The sequence below is a fragment of the Aquarana catesbeiana genome, linkage group LG07, assembly GCF_042186555.1.
Source record: "Aquarana catesbeiana isolate 2022-GZ linkage group LG07, ASM4218655v1, whole genome shotgun sequence".
NCBI lineage: Eukaryota > Metazoa > Chordata > Amphibia > Anura > Ranidae > Aquarana > Aquarana catesbeiana.
This window is the reverse complement of record NC_133330.1, coordinates 247,499,643-247,514,152: the sequence shown is the minus strand read 5'-3', so window position 1 is coordinate 247,514,152 and position 14,510 is coordinate 247,499,643. Positions and strand designations below refer to the sequence as shown.

General features: G+C 45.3%; 1 protein-coding gene across 1 annotated transcript in view; it reads right to left on the bottom strand.

The window, feature by feature from the left end:
- Window positions 1-344: 344 nt before the first annotated feature.
- The window catches only part of GTF2B (general transcription factor IIB), a 48,515-nt gene continuing 34,349 nt past the window's right edge, over window positions 345-14,510 (bottom strand). The window contains exons 6-7 of the mRNA XM_073593185.1: window positions 2,428-2,709; window positions 345-717 (exon numbers count right to left, since the gene is read on the bottom strand). Coding sequence (XP_073449286.1) covers window positions 584-717; window positions 2,428-2,709 — 416 coding nt within the window. The 3' untranslated portion in view covers window positions 345-583. The remainder of the gene's footprint in view (window positions 718-2,427; window positions 2,710-14,510) is intronic.

The following is a 14,510-nucleotide window of genomic DNA, read 5'->3' as shown; positions in this document are numbered from 1 at the left end:
GTTACAATTTCTGCAAATCTTAAGAAATTCTATCCATGCAATCTTAGTACAATATTTTAAGATAGAGACTGCAGTGATAAGAGACAAGTCATTATGGTCACCTATTCCCTGTGTCTTGAACATTTAAATCCAGCACATTGACAAACAAAACCACAGTAGGCAATTGGATTACAGAAAAGCATATATTAAAATATGAAAAAAACTTAATTCATAAAAACAATATGTTTACTGTAAACTTTACAATGTAAAAATGAGCAGTATCTTAACATGAAAATCAGTTCCCATATGGCACATGCTTTCTTTGCAATGAAAATGTCTGGTTCCTCAAAGACAACGAGTAAGGCTTTCTGAAAAGGATTTATTAGCTGTTAAATATTTGCCAATATACAGTAACAAATGAAGAACACCATTGTTGAGATCTTAAATATTTAACCTGCAAGGATATATACACATACAAAACTAGTCTTGGAATGTTATCACAAACCTGCAGCAGATTTTTCCAATTGTAAATCTGAAGGCTCAGTATCAAGACTTATAACTGGAAACAAAAAGACAAACTATTCAAAAACCATAAAAAGTCACTTTATAACTGTGGCAACTTGTCAACTGGTGTGTCAAACTTGAAGTCTGCAGGGAACAGGTCTGGAGCCCGGGGATAAATGAGTCTGTAAGACTGACGGATAGTCACATCTGCCACTCCTGCGATGTCACCAATTTCTATTTGAACGGGAATAAATGTTTGGAGTTATATTTTACACATGACAAACACAAACTAAAAGCAACACACTGATTTAAAGGCCAGTAATTCGATGTAAAAGGTGAGATAATTAGGCCTTCTAGACACTGGACATTCTGCCAATTCTCCTAGACTCCTTTCCTTCTGGCAGAAAAAAAAAACACTTGTAAAACGCATTTAGGCGCATCAAGTGCATGGGAGTTAATTCATTTTAGTAGCCAGAATATATTATTATTCCAGCCAGTGAAATTAACACCCAAGCGCCAACGCTGCTGTCATACTGGGCAGTACAGGGGGGGTCCTTATCCGCCGAGGGAACTTTCTCGGCAAGACACTGGCTCTTCTCTTCAATTTCATCCAATATATAATGTAATGGCTGAGAAATAAAACTAGACAAAAGGGTTTCACAACTGCCATCCAAGGCCTATGATCCTTGAAGAAACAGTCATGAGAGAATGGATGCCCCCCCCACTGCTGAACCCTCAATCTGATAATTCCATTTGCCTGGTTGTAAAGAAGTTGCTTTGGCTTCAATGCTGTCAAACTATCTGTTCTGGAACAAAGTAGATAGACGAGGAACTTTAACCTCTAAAAGAAAATGTCCTCGGAAAATGGAGGCTTTTTAATTGCAGAAGATGCATACCGTGGTCAGCTGCATTCATATCTTCCTACTTGCAATTTTCTATAGAATGTACACTGAGACATGCAGGAATAAGCACATCTCAGACTGGCTAATCAAGTTGGCTGATTATGTGCAAACACAGAAGAAGCCCGACATTAAGGATGTTGCATTGCTGGAGCGAAGACAATAACTGCACTAATAGTCAAATGGAGCCAGCAACGACAGCCCTGAACATATGACTTTTGTGGATGGTGTGGGTTCAACCCCTCCCTGGTCAGATGTGAACCTCCCCAATGGCGAGAAGAAAACATTAGCCCGGGTGATCATGCTCACTGAGCCAGAAAGTGAGGGAAATCCACAATTTTAGAGGCGTCACCAGAATAAGGATTCCACAATCAGACAGTGGCCCTATTCAATGGTTGCAGAACCAGCAGTAGGACAAAAGGGATGGCAACAAGTCAATGTGGGAAATTGAATACAGCCGATCAGCCACTTTTCTGGGGTTACTTGTTCTTAATGTGTAACGATCCAATAAAAAAAAAAAACAAAAACAAAAAAAAAAAAAAAAAAAACAAACATCTGACAGTTTTGGTTTTGACAGTGGCTAGTGTGCCAAATTCTGGTAGTTCTAATTTGCTCCACTACTACATTGTGACTCAAATTCAAAATAAAAACACTGACCGTTCGCACATTACAAAAGTGAAGCCAATTAAAACAAACAAAAAAAAAAAAACAAAAAGGTTGGCGCACAGCGACAGATTGTGTTCTAAAAGTGGTACAGCATGAGCCAAATTCAAGTACAAGTTCAAGATAGGTACATAAACTTGGCGCTACTATGCCACTTTTAAAAACGCACGCAAGATACCTTCTCTAAATCTGTCTGTGCCAATCTTTATGAATTCCAGGGAAAATATTTATATTAAAGAATGAACACAGATGCACACAAATTAAGTATACTAAATAGCATACAACAATGCTGAACTCATTAAACTATCTTGCAAGCAATTTGTCAAACCTCAGAAAAATTATTTGTACAGTCGACTGACCATTCCATAAGTGCTCTACTAACCTTTCTGCGTTTTCTTTTCAGCAGATGCTTGTGAAGCCATGTAAATGGCAGCAGCTGCCACCGATATGGGACTGCGTCCGGGAACTAAGTCCAGCTCCACAGCCTTGCGTGCAATGTAAGTCGCAGCCATCTGTACTTGTTTGGTCAGGCCCAGGTTTGAACAGAACCTGGACATAAAATCTCCAGTTGTAATCAAATCCACATTTGTTTCCAAAGCTTTCAAGATCAGCTTGAAGCATCTGCCAATTTCTTTCTTGGAGATTCTTGAGACAGCGCAGATTTCTACAAAGTAAACAATAATTACACCACTGTAGTCCCTTCATAATGACAACCTTTCAATAAAAAAAAGAAAAAAAAACAAAAAAAAAAAAAAAAAAAAATCAAATAATTTTTCAAATGGGGCTAATTAAAACAAACCCAGAAAAAAAAAAAAAAAAAAAGTGTTACAATAGTATGAGATACTGTCAAAAGTAGTCACAGGTGAAGTTACAAAATGTTGTTCTTACAATTAGTCACTGTCTGCACCAATCTAGAGAGGATATGTGGGAGACATGTAAAAGTGAATGACATCCCCTCCTTTCTCTTCATCCCACCAACACCTATAACCAGTCCTAACAGACTTTGCTGTGCTTACTTGGTGAAGAATGATATACTCATCCAAGTCCCTCATTACCAGAGCTCCCCTTCTCCACCCCCCGTGCTATTGACATGACAGCCTTAATATTCTAGGTCCGTGAGATGACAAAGGTGACCCCCCACTACTGAACAACCAATAGGGAAGTGTCCACGTCACGCAGGTAGTGACATGGACAGCCGAAAGGACCCACAGGAAAAAAAAAAAAAAATTAGAAGAGAGAAGGATTGGGCTGGCACTGCCATGTGACTGGGGGGATTCAGGTAAGTAAAATTGGCATTAGGGTTGTTTTTTGGCGTACTGTTGACATTTAAAGCGTTTAAGCCACCGATTATACCATCCCCTCTGTCACATAAAAAGCTCTATCCCAGTGCCTGTTTTTTTTTTTTTTTTAAATAAAGCAAAGAAGAAAAAAAAAAAAACCACACACACACACACAAAGTCCATCCAGTTAACCACCTCAATACAGGGCACTTACACCCCCTTCCTGCCCAAGCCATTTTTCAGCGCTGTCGCACTTTGAATGACAATTGCGCGGTCATGTTACACTGCACCCTAATTAAATTTTTATCATTTTTTCCCCACAAATAGAGCTTTCTTTTGGTGGTATGTGATCACCTCTGCGGTTTTTATTTATTGCGCTATAAACAAAAGAAGAGGGACAATTTTGAAAAAACACAATATTTTTTATTTTTTGCTATAATAAATATCCAATTTTTTTTTTTTTTTTAAACAAATTTTTTCCTCAGTTTAGGCCGATACGTATTCTTCTACATATTTTTGGTAAAAAAAAATTGCGATAAGCGTATATTGATTGGTTTGCGCAAAAGTTATAGCGTCTACAAAATAGGGGATAGATTTATAGCATTTTTATTATTTATTTATTTTTTACTAGTAATGGCGGCGATCTGCAATTTTTATTGTGACTACGATATTGCGGCGGACACATCGGACACTTTTGACACATTTTTGGGACCATTCACATTTATACAGCGATCAATGCTATAAAATTGCATTGATTACTGTGTAAATGTGACTGGCAGGGAAGGGGTTAACACTAGGGGGCGCTCGAGGGGTTAATGTATGACCTAAGGAGGTGATTCTAACTGTGGGGGGAGGGGACTGACTGGGGGAGGTGACCGATCGCTGTCCCTATGTACAAGGGACACGCCATCGGTCTCCTCTCCTCTCTGACAGGACGTGGATCTGTGTTTACATGCACAGATCCACGCTCCTGCTCTGTTACCCGGCAATCGCGGGTGCCCGGCGGACATCGCAGCCGCCGCGCACCGGGTCCCGAGTGATGCAGCGGGCGGCGCGCGCGCGCCCCCTAGTGGCTCGGGAGGGCGAGGACGTCATATGACGTCCTCCCAGAACAAAAGAAGCCTCGTCCAGCCGTCATATGACGGTGGGCGGTGGCTTAGTGGTTAAAAAACAAAAAACACACACACACACACACACACACACACACTTGATCCAGCGGAAGGCAAAAAATTCCCAATATAGCATGATCCAACTTGCTCCAGTGGGGAAAAAATCCCAACAGGAAATCAGTTATTCCCTGAATCAACTCTACCAATAAAATACATTAGTATCCAGATAGATTATTGAATAGAATAAAAGCAGATACAATGCTGCAGCAAAGAAATCTAATTGGCCAGACTTCCAGTAATGGCCGCCACTCCTAGCACGAGGATGCGACAGCAATAATGTCAGCACATCAAGTTTCTGCTTTTATTCAATTTTATTAATACTACTACTACACTATATTAGTACATTATGGGTTTCTGGTGGTGAGCTTTCTTTACACCACTTAAGAGCTTTCAGAGTCCCTCCACTCAATTGGCAAGAAAGGTTGGGCGATTCCCCCACTCCATAAGAGCTGAAAAAGGCTGATCTTTGCCCTACTTCTGGTAAATGCATATATTGGTGGAAGCTCACGGATGATTCGGTATTCACAAAACCGGGTGGAGTGTAAGGGCAGTTTAAGACTGCAAGTTCACCTGTTTCTGGTGAGTGTATAATAGGCTTTTTACGTCATACTTACCTGTAAAATCCTTTTCTTTGAGTACATCATGGGACACAGTCAGGCTGATATTCATTACCTGCTGGGTTATACTTCATTAGGTGAATGGACACTGGTAGACCAAAATGTCTTTAGGACAGGAAGGTGATCCCCTCTATAACCCCTCCCAAACAGGAAGCCCTTCAGTTTTGTAGCAAGCACCGAATCCTCAAAAAAGAGGGGAGGGATCTCTGTGTCCCATGATGTACTCAAAGAAAAGGATTTTACAGGCAAGTACGACGTAAAAATCCTATTTTTCATACATCATGGGACACAGAGTCAGGCTAATATTCATTACCTGCTGGGACGTCCCAGAGCAATAGCCTTGAGAGGAGGGAGACACCCTGCCAAACAATAGCCATCAGAACTTAAACGGCAGCCCGCAGTACACTGCGGCTGAAAGCCAAATCCTTGGCTGCTCGAACATCCACTTGATAACATTTTGTGAACATTATACTGAAGACCAGGTAGCAACCTTACAAATCTGAGCTACAGATACCTGATGGCGAAATGCCCAGGAGGTTCCTACATGCCTGGCAGAATGAGCTCTCACTCTAAAAAAGGGAGGAGCTTTATGTTTCAGACCGTAGGCCTGAAAGACCAATTGATGGACCCAATTGGCAATGAAGCTTTGGAAGCTGCCTTCCCCTTCTTGGGTCCTTTTGGTAAAACAAAAAAAAAAAAAACAAGGGTCTGATCCTCGGATCTCCGCAGATCTAGACAAATACACCTTGACTGCCCGGACAACGTCCAAAGAAGGCAGTCGTCTCTCTTCCGCCGAACAAGGCTGAGAGAAAAAAGGCAAAATAATGTCCAGATTTAAACGAAAGGCCGACACCACTTTTGGCAAAAAGGATGGAACAGGTCGTAACACGACTCTGTCACGGTGAAGGATCAAGTACAGTTCCCTGCATGAAAGGGCCACCAACTCCGACACCCTTCTAGCTGAGGTGATAGCCATCAGGAAGGCTCTCTTGCGTGACAGCAAGTCTAATGGAATTTCCTAATAGGTTCAAATGGTTGTTTCTGTAACACAGACAGCACCAAGGTCAGGTCCCAAGGACACACAGGTGACCTAGTGGGGGAAGCAAGCGAGTTGCCCCCTGCATAAAGGTTCCGATCAATGAATGGGAGGCTAAAGGCCTTTGGATGAATATTGATAGAGCCAAAACCTGACCTCTAATTGTACTCAAAGCCAATTTGATTTCCACAGCTGACTGTTGAAAAGAGAATTCTTACAATCACACATTTCGGAGGATGCCATTTTCTTGCTTCACACAAAACAATACAAGTCTTTCAGACCTTATGATAAATCTTCCTTAGAGACAGCTTTTCTAGCATTCACTAGAGTAGACACCACTAGTCCCAAGATGCCACAGTCCTTTAACACCCTGGCTTCAATAGCCATGCCGTCAAATTTAGAGACTGTAAATTGGGGTGGAATATAAGACCTTGAGATAGTAGATCGGGGAAGTGTCCATGGCCCTTCTATTGTCAGTCTCACAATCTCCGGGAACCAGGGCCTTCTGGGCCAGGCTGGTGCCACCAGAATGACTGGCACCCCCTCTTTCTGAATCCTGCACAACAAATGTGGAAGGAGAGGGATCGGAGGGAAAGCATAAACCAGGAAGTACTAGTTCCATGGAACTATCAGAGCATCTGCTCCAATTGCCAGAGGATCTCTTGTTCGAGACAAACTGCTGTAGCTTGTTGTTGAACCTGGATGCCAGTCGGTCGACCTCTGGCCACCATCCAATATTGGCAAATTTCCTGGAACACCTCTGAGTGTAAGGACCATTCCACCGGGCAGATCTGCTGGTGGCTGAGATAACCTTCCAGTTCTCTACTCCCAGGATATGGACTGCTGATATTAGTGGCACATGTCCCTCTGCCCAGGCTAGTATGTAGTTCACCTCCTTCAGAGCGGAACGACCCCTGGTACCTCCTTGGTGATTTATATAGGCCACTGCTGCGGCATTGTCGGACTGAACCGATGGGGCAGTCCTGAAGCTCCACTGTCCAGGACAGTAAGGCCAGACGTACTGGCCGCAATTCTAGGATGTTGATGGGCAGTGTCTGCTCTGTCCCTGACCATTTCCCGAGACACAGAGAGGGAGAGGGAGAGGGAGAGGGAGAGGGAGAGGGAGAGGGAGAGGGAGAGGGAGAGGGAGACTGGCATCTGTAGTCAGTACTCTCCAAGTTACCGGGAGAAAGGATTTTCCCTTTGGCAGGTTCTGATCCTGGAACCATCAGTTTAGGCTTAAACATGCCTGAGGTTAGATAAGCACATTGGATAATCCAGGGCTTTTCTTCCTCTGTTCAAAGCCAACAAGATGTCTTGTTGTAAAGGCTGGAATGGAACTGGGCATAGGGCACCACCTCAGAGGATACCATCCTCCCTAGAAGACTCATACAGAGCCGAATGGAGGGTTGTCTGGTGCCCTTTATCTGACGCATCTGATCCTTACGTGTGGCAAGAATATTCTTGCATAGACCGGGTTTAGAATCAGACCTAAATATCTTAGGCTTTGAGCTGGTCTCATGGCTGACTTTTTGGTATTTATGATCCAGCCTAAGCCTTTCAAATACTTCACTGTGTATATTATGCTCTGTTCTAGAGCCTGTACTGAGTGATCTCTGAACAGGAGGTCGTCCAGATGCCCGAGCACCAGGATCCCTTAGGCCCTTAAGTGACCCAGTACTGGTGGTAAGTCCTTTGTGAACACTCGGGGAGCTGCAGCAAGCCCGAAGGGTAGAGCCACAAACTGAAAAGGACTTTCCTCTACTGCAAAACGTAGGAACATCTGATGAGGCTGAAAGATAGGTACGCGTCCTTTATATCGATGGAGGCTAAAAAGTCTCCCCTCTGGAGTGAGGTTACTACTGAGTGGACAGACTCCATCCGAAAGGACTGTATCAAAAGATACTTGTTCAGGGATCTTGGGTCCAAAATGGGCCTTGTGTCCCGGTTTGGTTTCTAAACTGTAAATAGGTTTGAGTAAAACCCTGTGCCCCTTTTGGATACCGGAACCTCTACAATCACTCCTTGATGTACTAGTAGTGCCTGAAGCAATAAGTTTCTTTTTGGAGGATCCGAGGGAAAGCTGGATCTTAGAAACCTGAGGGGGCACCCCCTCGTAATACCAGCTTGTAACCACGAGATACAATTGAGGTGTCCCACTCGTCCTGAACTTGTTTTCCAAATGTCCGCAAAGTGCTGGATGGAGTGGGGGCGTCCCCTCAAAAGGAGGGCTTGGTGCCGGTTTTAGAAGAATTTTGGACCCAAGGCCTTTTCTGGCCCTGGCCTTACTGCTTGGCACTGGCCCTAGCGCCCTGTTGGTGGCAGAACAGCCCTGACATTGAGACATTTAAAGAAGCAGTCCCTGGGTTTTTAAACGAGGGACGTTTGGTGCTTTTCTTCACAGGAAGTAGAGAACTCTTCCCCCCGGAAATCTTTCGGATATATTTGTCCAAGTGATCACCGAATAAATGTTCCCTCTGAAATGGGAAACCAGCCAATAACTTTTTAGTAGGAAGCTCGGCTGACCAGTTCTTAAGACATAAAAGTCTGCGCATATGTACATACAAGACAGCCAGACGAGAAACCTGCTGTATTGAATCCTTTAAAGCCTCAACAGCAAAACACAGCACTCGAATATCTGTCTTACTTTCAGGCAGATCATCCTCCTGGTTAGGTCTATCAGGCCGTTTGACCTGATCCTTTACGAAATGGCAAATACAAATTGCTGCAACAGCTGGCTGAACTGGCCAAGGAAAAGGAAGCTTTTAATAATTCCAATTTCTTGTCAACAGGGTCTTTCAAGCCCTGTGCGTTATCTACTGTACAAGTTAAGTTCTTGTTTAAGGAAGAGACTGCTGCAGCTACGGCTGGCATGCTCCATTTTTTAACAAACTTTTCATGAAATGGTCTCAGAGTTCCCAAAGGGGGGGGAGGGGGGGCTCAGTCACCTCTGCAAGAGGCAACTTAAAGGATATCTTTTTGTCCAGATTTCTCGGAAGCAGACTCTGCCGGGCACTCCACCGAATCCTTTAAGCTTTTTCTCATCCTCAACCTGTTCCTGCTCCAGACAAGTAAACTCCAGGGAGGGGGGATCTGTCACGCTTCCTACCACCTTGTGGGATGGAGGCAATCATGCCGGCAATTCTGTGCTCTAACCTGGCTGAGGACAATTCATCCTTAGTGATAAAGGGTGAAGCAGCAGTGTTGACTGTAGGCACAATACCAGATAGGCGCAGCGGCTCAGATTGCCCAGGAGCCTCTGGTCTTTCAGGGGATACAACACTAGGGATACAACTAGGTTCATCAGGAACTACTGATAACGTAGGTGTGCCCTTCCCTGTGGTGTTAGTCCTGCTCCTCTTTTTGGAAGACATTCAATGCCTGCAAACAGAGTACTTGGGTGTAATTAAAACACCTCAGAAGGGAGACCCTTTAATAGGGCTCACCAAGCCCATATGCAACAATCCTGCTAGCACCTTTAGCCTGCCAAGCAACACCTGGTGACTCACGTGACCCGGGTAAGGAAAAAAGAACCAATGCAAGTGTTTGTTCAGAGCCAGCTCTGTGTCCCACAGCTGCCTTCTTGAAGCACCACATGCTTGGCCTGCGCTAGAACGTTCTACGCATGCATGTGCGCGGTCCCGGCGAATGGGCGTGACTGTATTCACGTACGATGCAAATTTTTGTGCGCCCAGATAAAGGCTACGGCACATGTGCAAGCGAAACCACGTGTGCCATGGCCGCCAAATTGCTGAGCCCAGCGGCCATCATACAGGTAAAAAACAGCCAGACGTAAGAAAAAAAACAAAAAAAAACAAAACAAAGTTACTTACTGGTAACGTACTTTCCCGGAGTCTTTCAGGACAGCCACCTGAGAGCTCAGCTCCTCCCCTCTGTTGAAAACACCTGCGCCAGCTTCTATAAAATTTCCTCCCCTACTGGCTCCTCAGTTCTTTAAAGAGCACCTCCAGTCTGCTGGGGAGACACAAGAACATATGAAAAACACAATTCACTATATCACACTCCCTGTAAGGAAATCTCTATGTCTTGATACACAATTGGGTGGGTACCTGGCTGTCCTGAAAGACTCCGGGAAAGAACGTTACCAGTAAGTAACTTCGTTTTTCCCTCAATTGTGTTTCAGGACAGCCACCTGAGAGGATAAACGAGCATTTACCCCTAGGGCGGGACCACGGCTTGTAAGACCTTGCGTCCAAAGGTCTGATCTTTAGCCGCCCAAAGATCCACTCTATAGTGTCTTACAAAGGTGGCAAAGCTGGACCAAGTTGCCACTTTACAAATCTGTTCCGACGTTGCTCCACCTCTCTCTGCTTGGGATGCAGCCATTGCCCTGGTGGAGTGTGCCCTGATACCCTCTGGGACCTGCATACCTCCTAACCTATAAGCCTGTCCTTGATGATCACCTTTTGTTCCTGGAGTTCCTCTAAGGATCTCATTAATCCTCTGGACTTCTTGCTCTTTGGGAGTTTGGTGATGTATAACCTGTTTGGGGGTGCTCTTGAGAACTCCAAAAGATATCCTTCCTTTATTGTTCTCAGAATAAATTGGTTGGAAGATATCTCTTCCCATTGCGGGAGGAAGGCCCCCAGTCTTCCTCCCACTGTGACTACTGTCATTTCTTTTGGGTTTGCGCAGGACGAAAAATCGCCCCCCCCCCCCCCTTTGCCTTTCCCTCTCTGAACCCAAGGTTTCCTCTGGGTTTCCATTTTGGGAGCTGTAAAGCGGGATCCTGTATTCCCTCTTTGCCTCTTCTTATTTTGTTGTGGCTGTTTCCAATTTGCCTTACGTTTCAATGGAAACGCCTTCTTATCTGCTGTTCGATCCAGCACCTTCTCTAACCCTGGTCCGAATAGCAGATCCCCTGTAAAAGGAATCCCGCAGAGCTTGGCTTTGGACGCGGAGTCACCCTGCCATGTCTTAAGCCATAATGCCCTTCTAGTGGAATTGGCTAATGCGGAGGACCTGGCTGCCATTCGAACCAATTCTGCGGATGCGTCTGCGATATACGCAAGGCCTCGCAGCAGCCTGGGAAATGAAGCTAGGATCTGCTCCTTCGCAGTACCTTCTTCAATAGGAGCCTGTAATTGGTTTAACCAGAACTCTACATTCCTAGCTACCACCGTGACCGCCATAGCTGGCTTCAGGCTACCCACGGTCGAGTCCCATGACTTCTTTAGCAGGGAGTCCATCCTTTTATCTAATGGCTCGGATGAAACTCCCATGTCCTCAAAGGCCAAGTCCGTGTGCCTTGACACCTGCGAGAAGACCGCATCTAGTTTTGGAATTTTGTTCCATACTGATACTGGATCCTCTTAGAAGGGAAACAGTCTTTTTAAGGTCTTAGAAAAAAAAAATGGTTTTCTTTCAGGTTCCTGCCACTCTTTTTTAATAGCCTCTAGAAGGACCTCATGAACAGGAAAATTTCTCTTTTCCTGTTCCCCTAGGCCCTCATAATCTGATCATGCAGTGATAATGTTTTCTTCTCTGTTGATATACCTAGTGTGGTATAAATGGCCCCTAAAAGATGATCTACCTCATCTAATGAGAGCTTGTATCGGGATGACTTCCTGGAATCCCCATCCAGAGCTTCCCCCTCAGACTCTTGGGAGCCAGATGTTGCACTGTCAGGCTCCTCTTCCACCTCCTCTCTAGGGGCTACTGAAGAGCCTGCACTTGTGGAGGGTAAATGCCTGTGTTTTTAGTAACGTTGTTGTCGGAGGAGCAGTCTGAAGCTGTGGCATTTGAAACCCTTCAAAAAGGGCTTTGAAGGATTCAAAAGTATTGGACAATTCTTTAACAGATGCCGCTAGCTCACCCTGCTCTGAAGAATGTTCTTGTACTAGTTTACTAATACACTCTTTGCATAATGTTTTCCCCCAGGAATCTTTAAGGGTAATTTTACAGGAAGGGCACCTCTTTTGAAACATGAGGGGCCCTGGTTTTTTCTGTTTTCTGAAAAGACATAAGACAAAACCCCATAACCATTAATACACAGTACCCTTCCCCCGCACAATTGCAGGAGTGCAACACTTTCATTCGGGCTTGCCTCACCAGGGACCCTATGAATCCACCCTCTGACACATGAGGGTCTTTAACCTACTCCCCCCCCCCCCCCCCCCCGTACTGTCCCACACTAATGATAGGAGGGGGGGGTGATGGTACAGGCCAGGGGAGCTCCACCCTAGGTTCCCCTTACCTTAACATGGCTGGATCTGGTCTCTGCATCCGCCATCTTCTTGTCACCTCCGGAGCCTCTGCTGTCTCTACAGCATGTACGGCTCCTCTCCAGCCCACGCCTGGCTCCTTTTCAGTATTCGCGGCTGGAACCGGAAGCCGGAAACCCGGAAGTGCACGCCCCTTCTGGTCTGGATATGACGTCACCCGAGACAGGCTGCGCAGTCCCAGTACCCGGCATGTTTTCCACACGCTGCTGGGGGTACAAGACTGCAGGAGCTGCGCTCCGCTTCACTGCGCTCATTGATGAAAAGGCAGCACGCCAACTTCAACCTGCGCTCAGGGATGCGGGGGTGGCAATAAGAAAGCACAAAAGTTTTTTCCTGACCAGGTTAGTGTAAAACCGCTGCGGTCTGTACACCAAATTCTTCACTGGTCTGTCCTAGGAGTCTCCACTCCTCCTTCAGGACATGTTGCCTGAGCCTCCTCTGGCTCTCCTGGCTGGTTCCTGTGGTGTCTCCCCTCTGGAGGAAACACAAATAACTGAGGAGCCAGCAGGGGAGGAGGAAATTTATAGAAGCTGGCGCAGGTGTTTCCAACAGAGGGGAGGAGCCGAGCTCTCAGGTGGCTGTCCTGAAAGACGATTAGGGGAAAAAAAAAAAAAAAAAAAAAAAAAAAAAAAAGGTACACACTTTGCAAACACCCACAGCTAGCCCAGAAGAAGTCCCCTGTATGGTCATCGCACACAGGTGTCCAGCCCTTAGCTAGCTTGACTGATTGTTACAATCACTGGGACACCCCACAATAATAAAAGAGGTTTCACTTACCCGTCCAGGCACAGGGCCACTTAGAAACTAAGGGCCCAATCTTCACCCTTCACGGCAGGTTCCTGTCACTTGGACCTTCAAGGACTGGGTACCCTTTCATGTTTAGGGTCCACTCTCTTGGACCTGTACAGCACCCTGCAGGAAATGTCTTAGCGCTGTAGTGTCCAGGATTTCCACTCTGCAGGGTCCAGCGCCCAGAAGCCACGTTACAGGCAAAACCTTGCAGATCTTGAGTCGTCTTTGCAAGGCTTGGGTACCATTTATATTAGCATTAAAGCCAAATGGATCTGATCGGTCAATCCCTTGATTAATTTTTGGAACTGTTTGTGGGATTAGAGACATGGAGCTCGGAGAGCTCAAACAAACCGTTCCATCCACCTTGCAGACACTGTTAAAAAAACTGAAGTGCTTCCTGTATGGGAGGGGTTATAGGGGGATCACTTCCTGTCTGAAGACCTTTGGTCTACCAGTGTCCATTCACCTAATGAAGTATAACCCAGCAGGTAATATTAGCCTGACTCTGTGTCCCATAACGTATGAAAAAGAAATATGTACTATATTGAACCACTGGATGATCTTTGAAACACATGGTGGATGCCCAAGTCACACTACGGACTGTTTGCACTAATATTTTGGGACATTACCATCATATTTTGGACTTTTACGCATTCATTTTTTTGTATACAGTATGTTATTAGTATAGAGCACTGCACACCATTGGTATTTGTCACTTTAGGGAGTTGTATGATCACTCTTTGTACTAGCTGCTGTGGTCCATAAAAGAGACCAAACGGGAGGGCCCTGAACTGAAGATGCGATACTGCCACTAGTCTTGATTGCCAAACGCAGAACATTTTGTGATGCTGGTGCTATGGGAACATGTAAGTACACGTCCCTGAGATCTATGGATGCTGGGAAGTTTCCTCACTGAATAAATTGTGTCCATTCAAATTTTTTGGACCGAATAGACCCATTCAAGATTTTTATATTCAGGATTAACCAGAACTTCCCTGATGACTTTTTGACTAGGTACACGCGTGAATAAAACCCTAGTCCTTCCCGGGGAACCGGATGATTACCTTCTGTGGCAGATGTTTCTGCAAAAGGGACGTCATTGCTAGAGATTTTTCTAGATCCCTGGGAACCTACGTTGCGTAAACCGAGATGGTAGGTTTTCGGAGAACTCCAGCCCATAGCCCTCCGAGATCACCTTGAGGACAAAAACACACTGGATGTCATCCCCTCCCACTGTGGGAAGAACTGCAGCCTTCCTTTCAGTCAGAAAACAGTCAATGGCTCTTTGTGGCTTGGCTGGGGGAGACGGGGGGGGGGGGGGGGGGG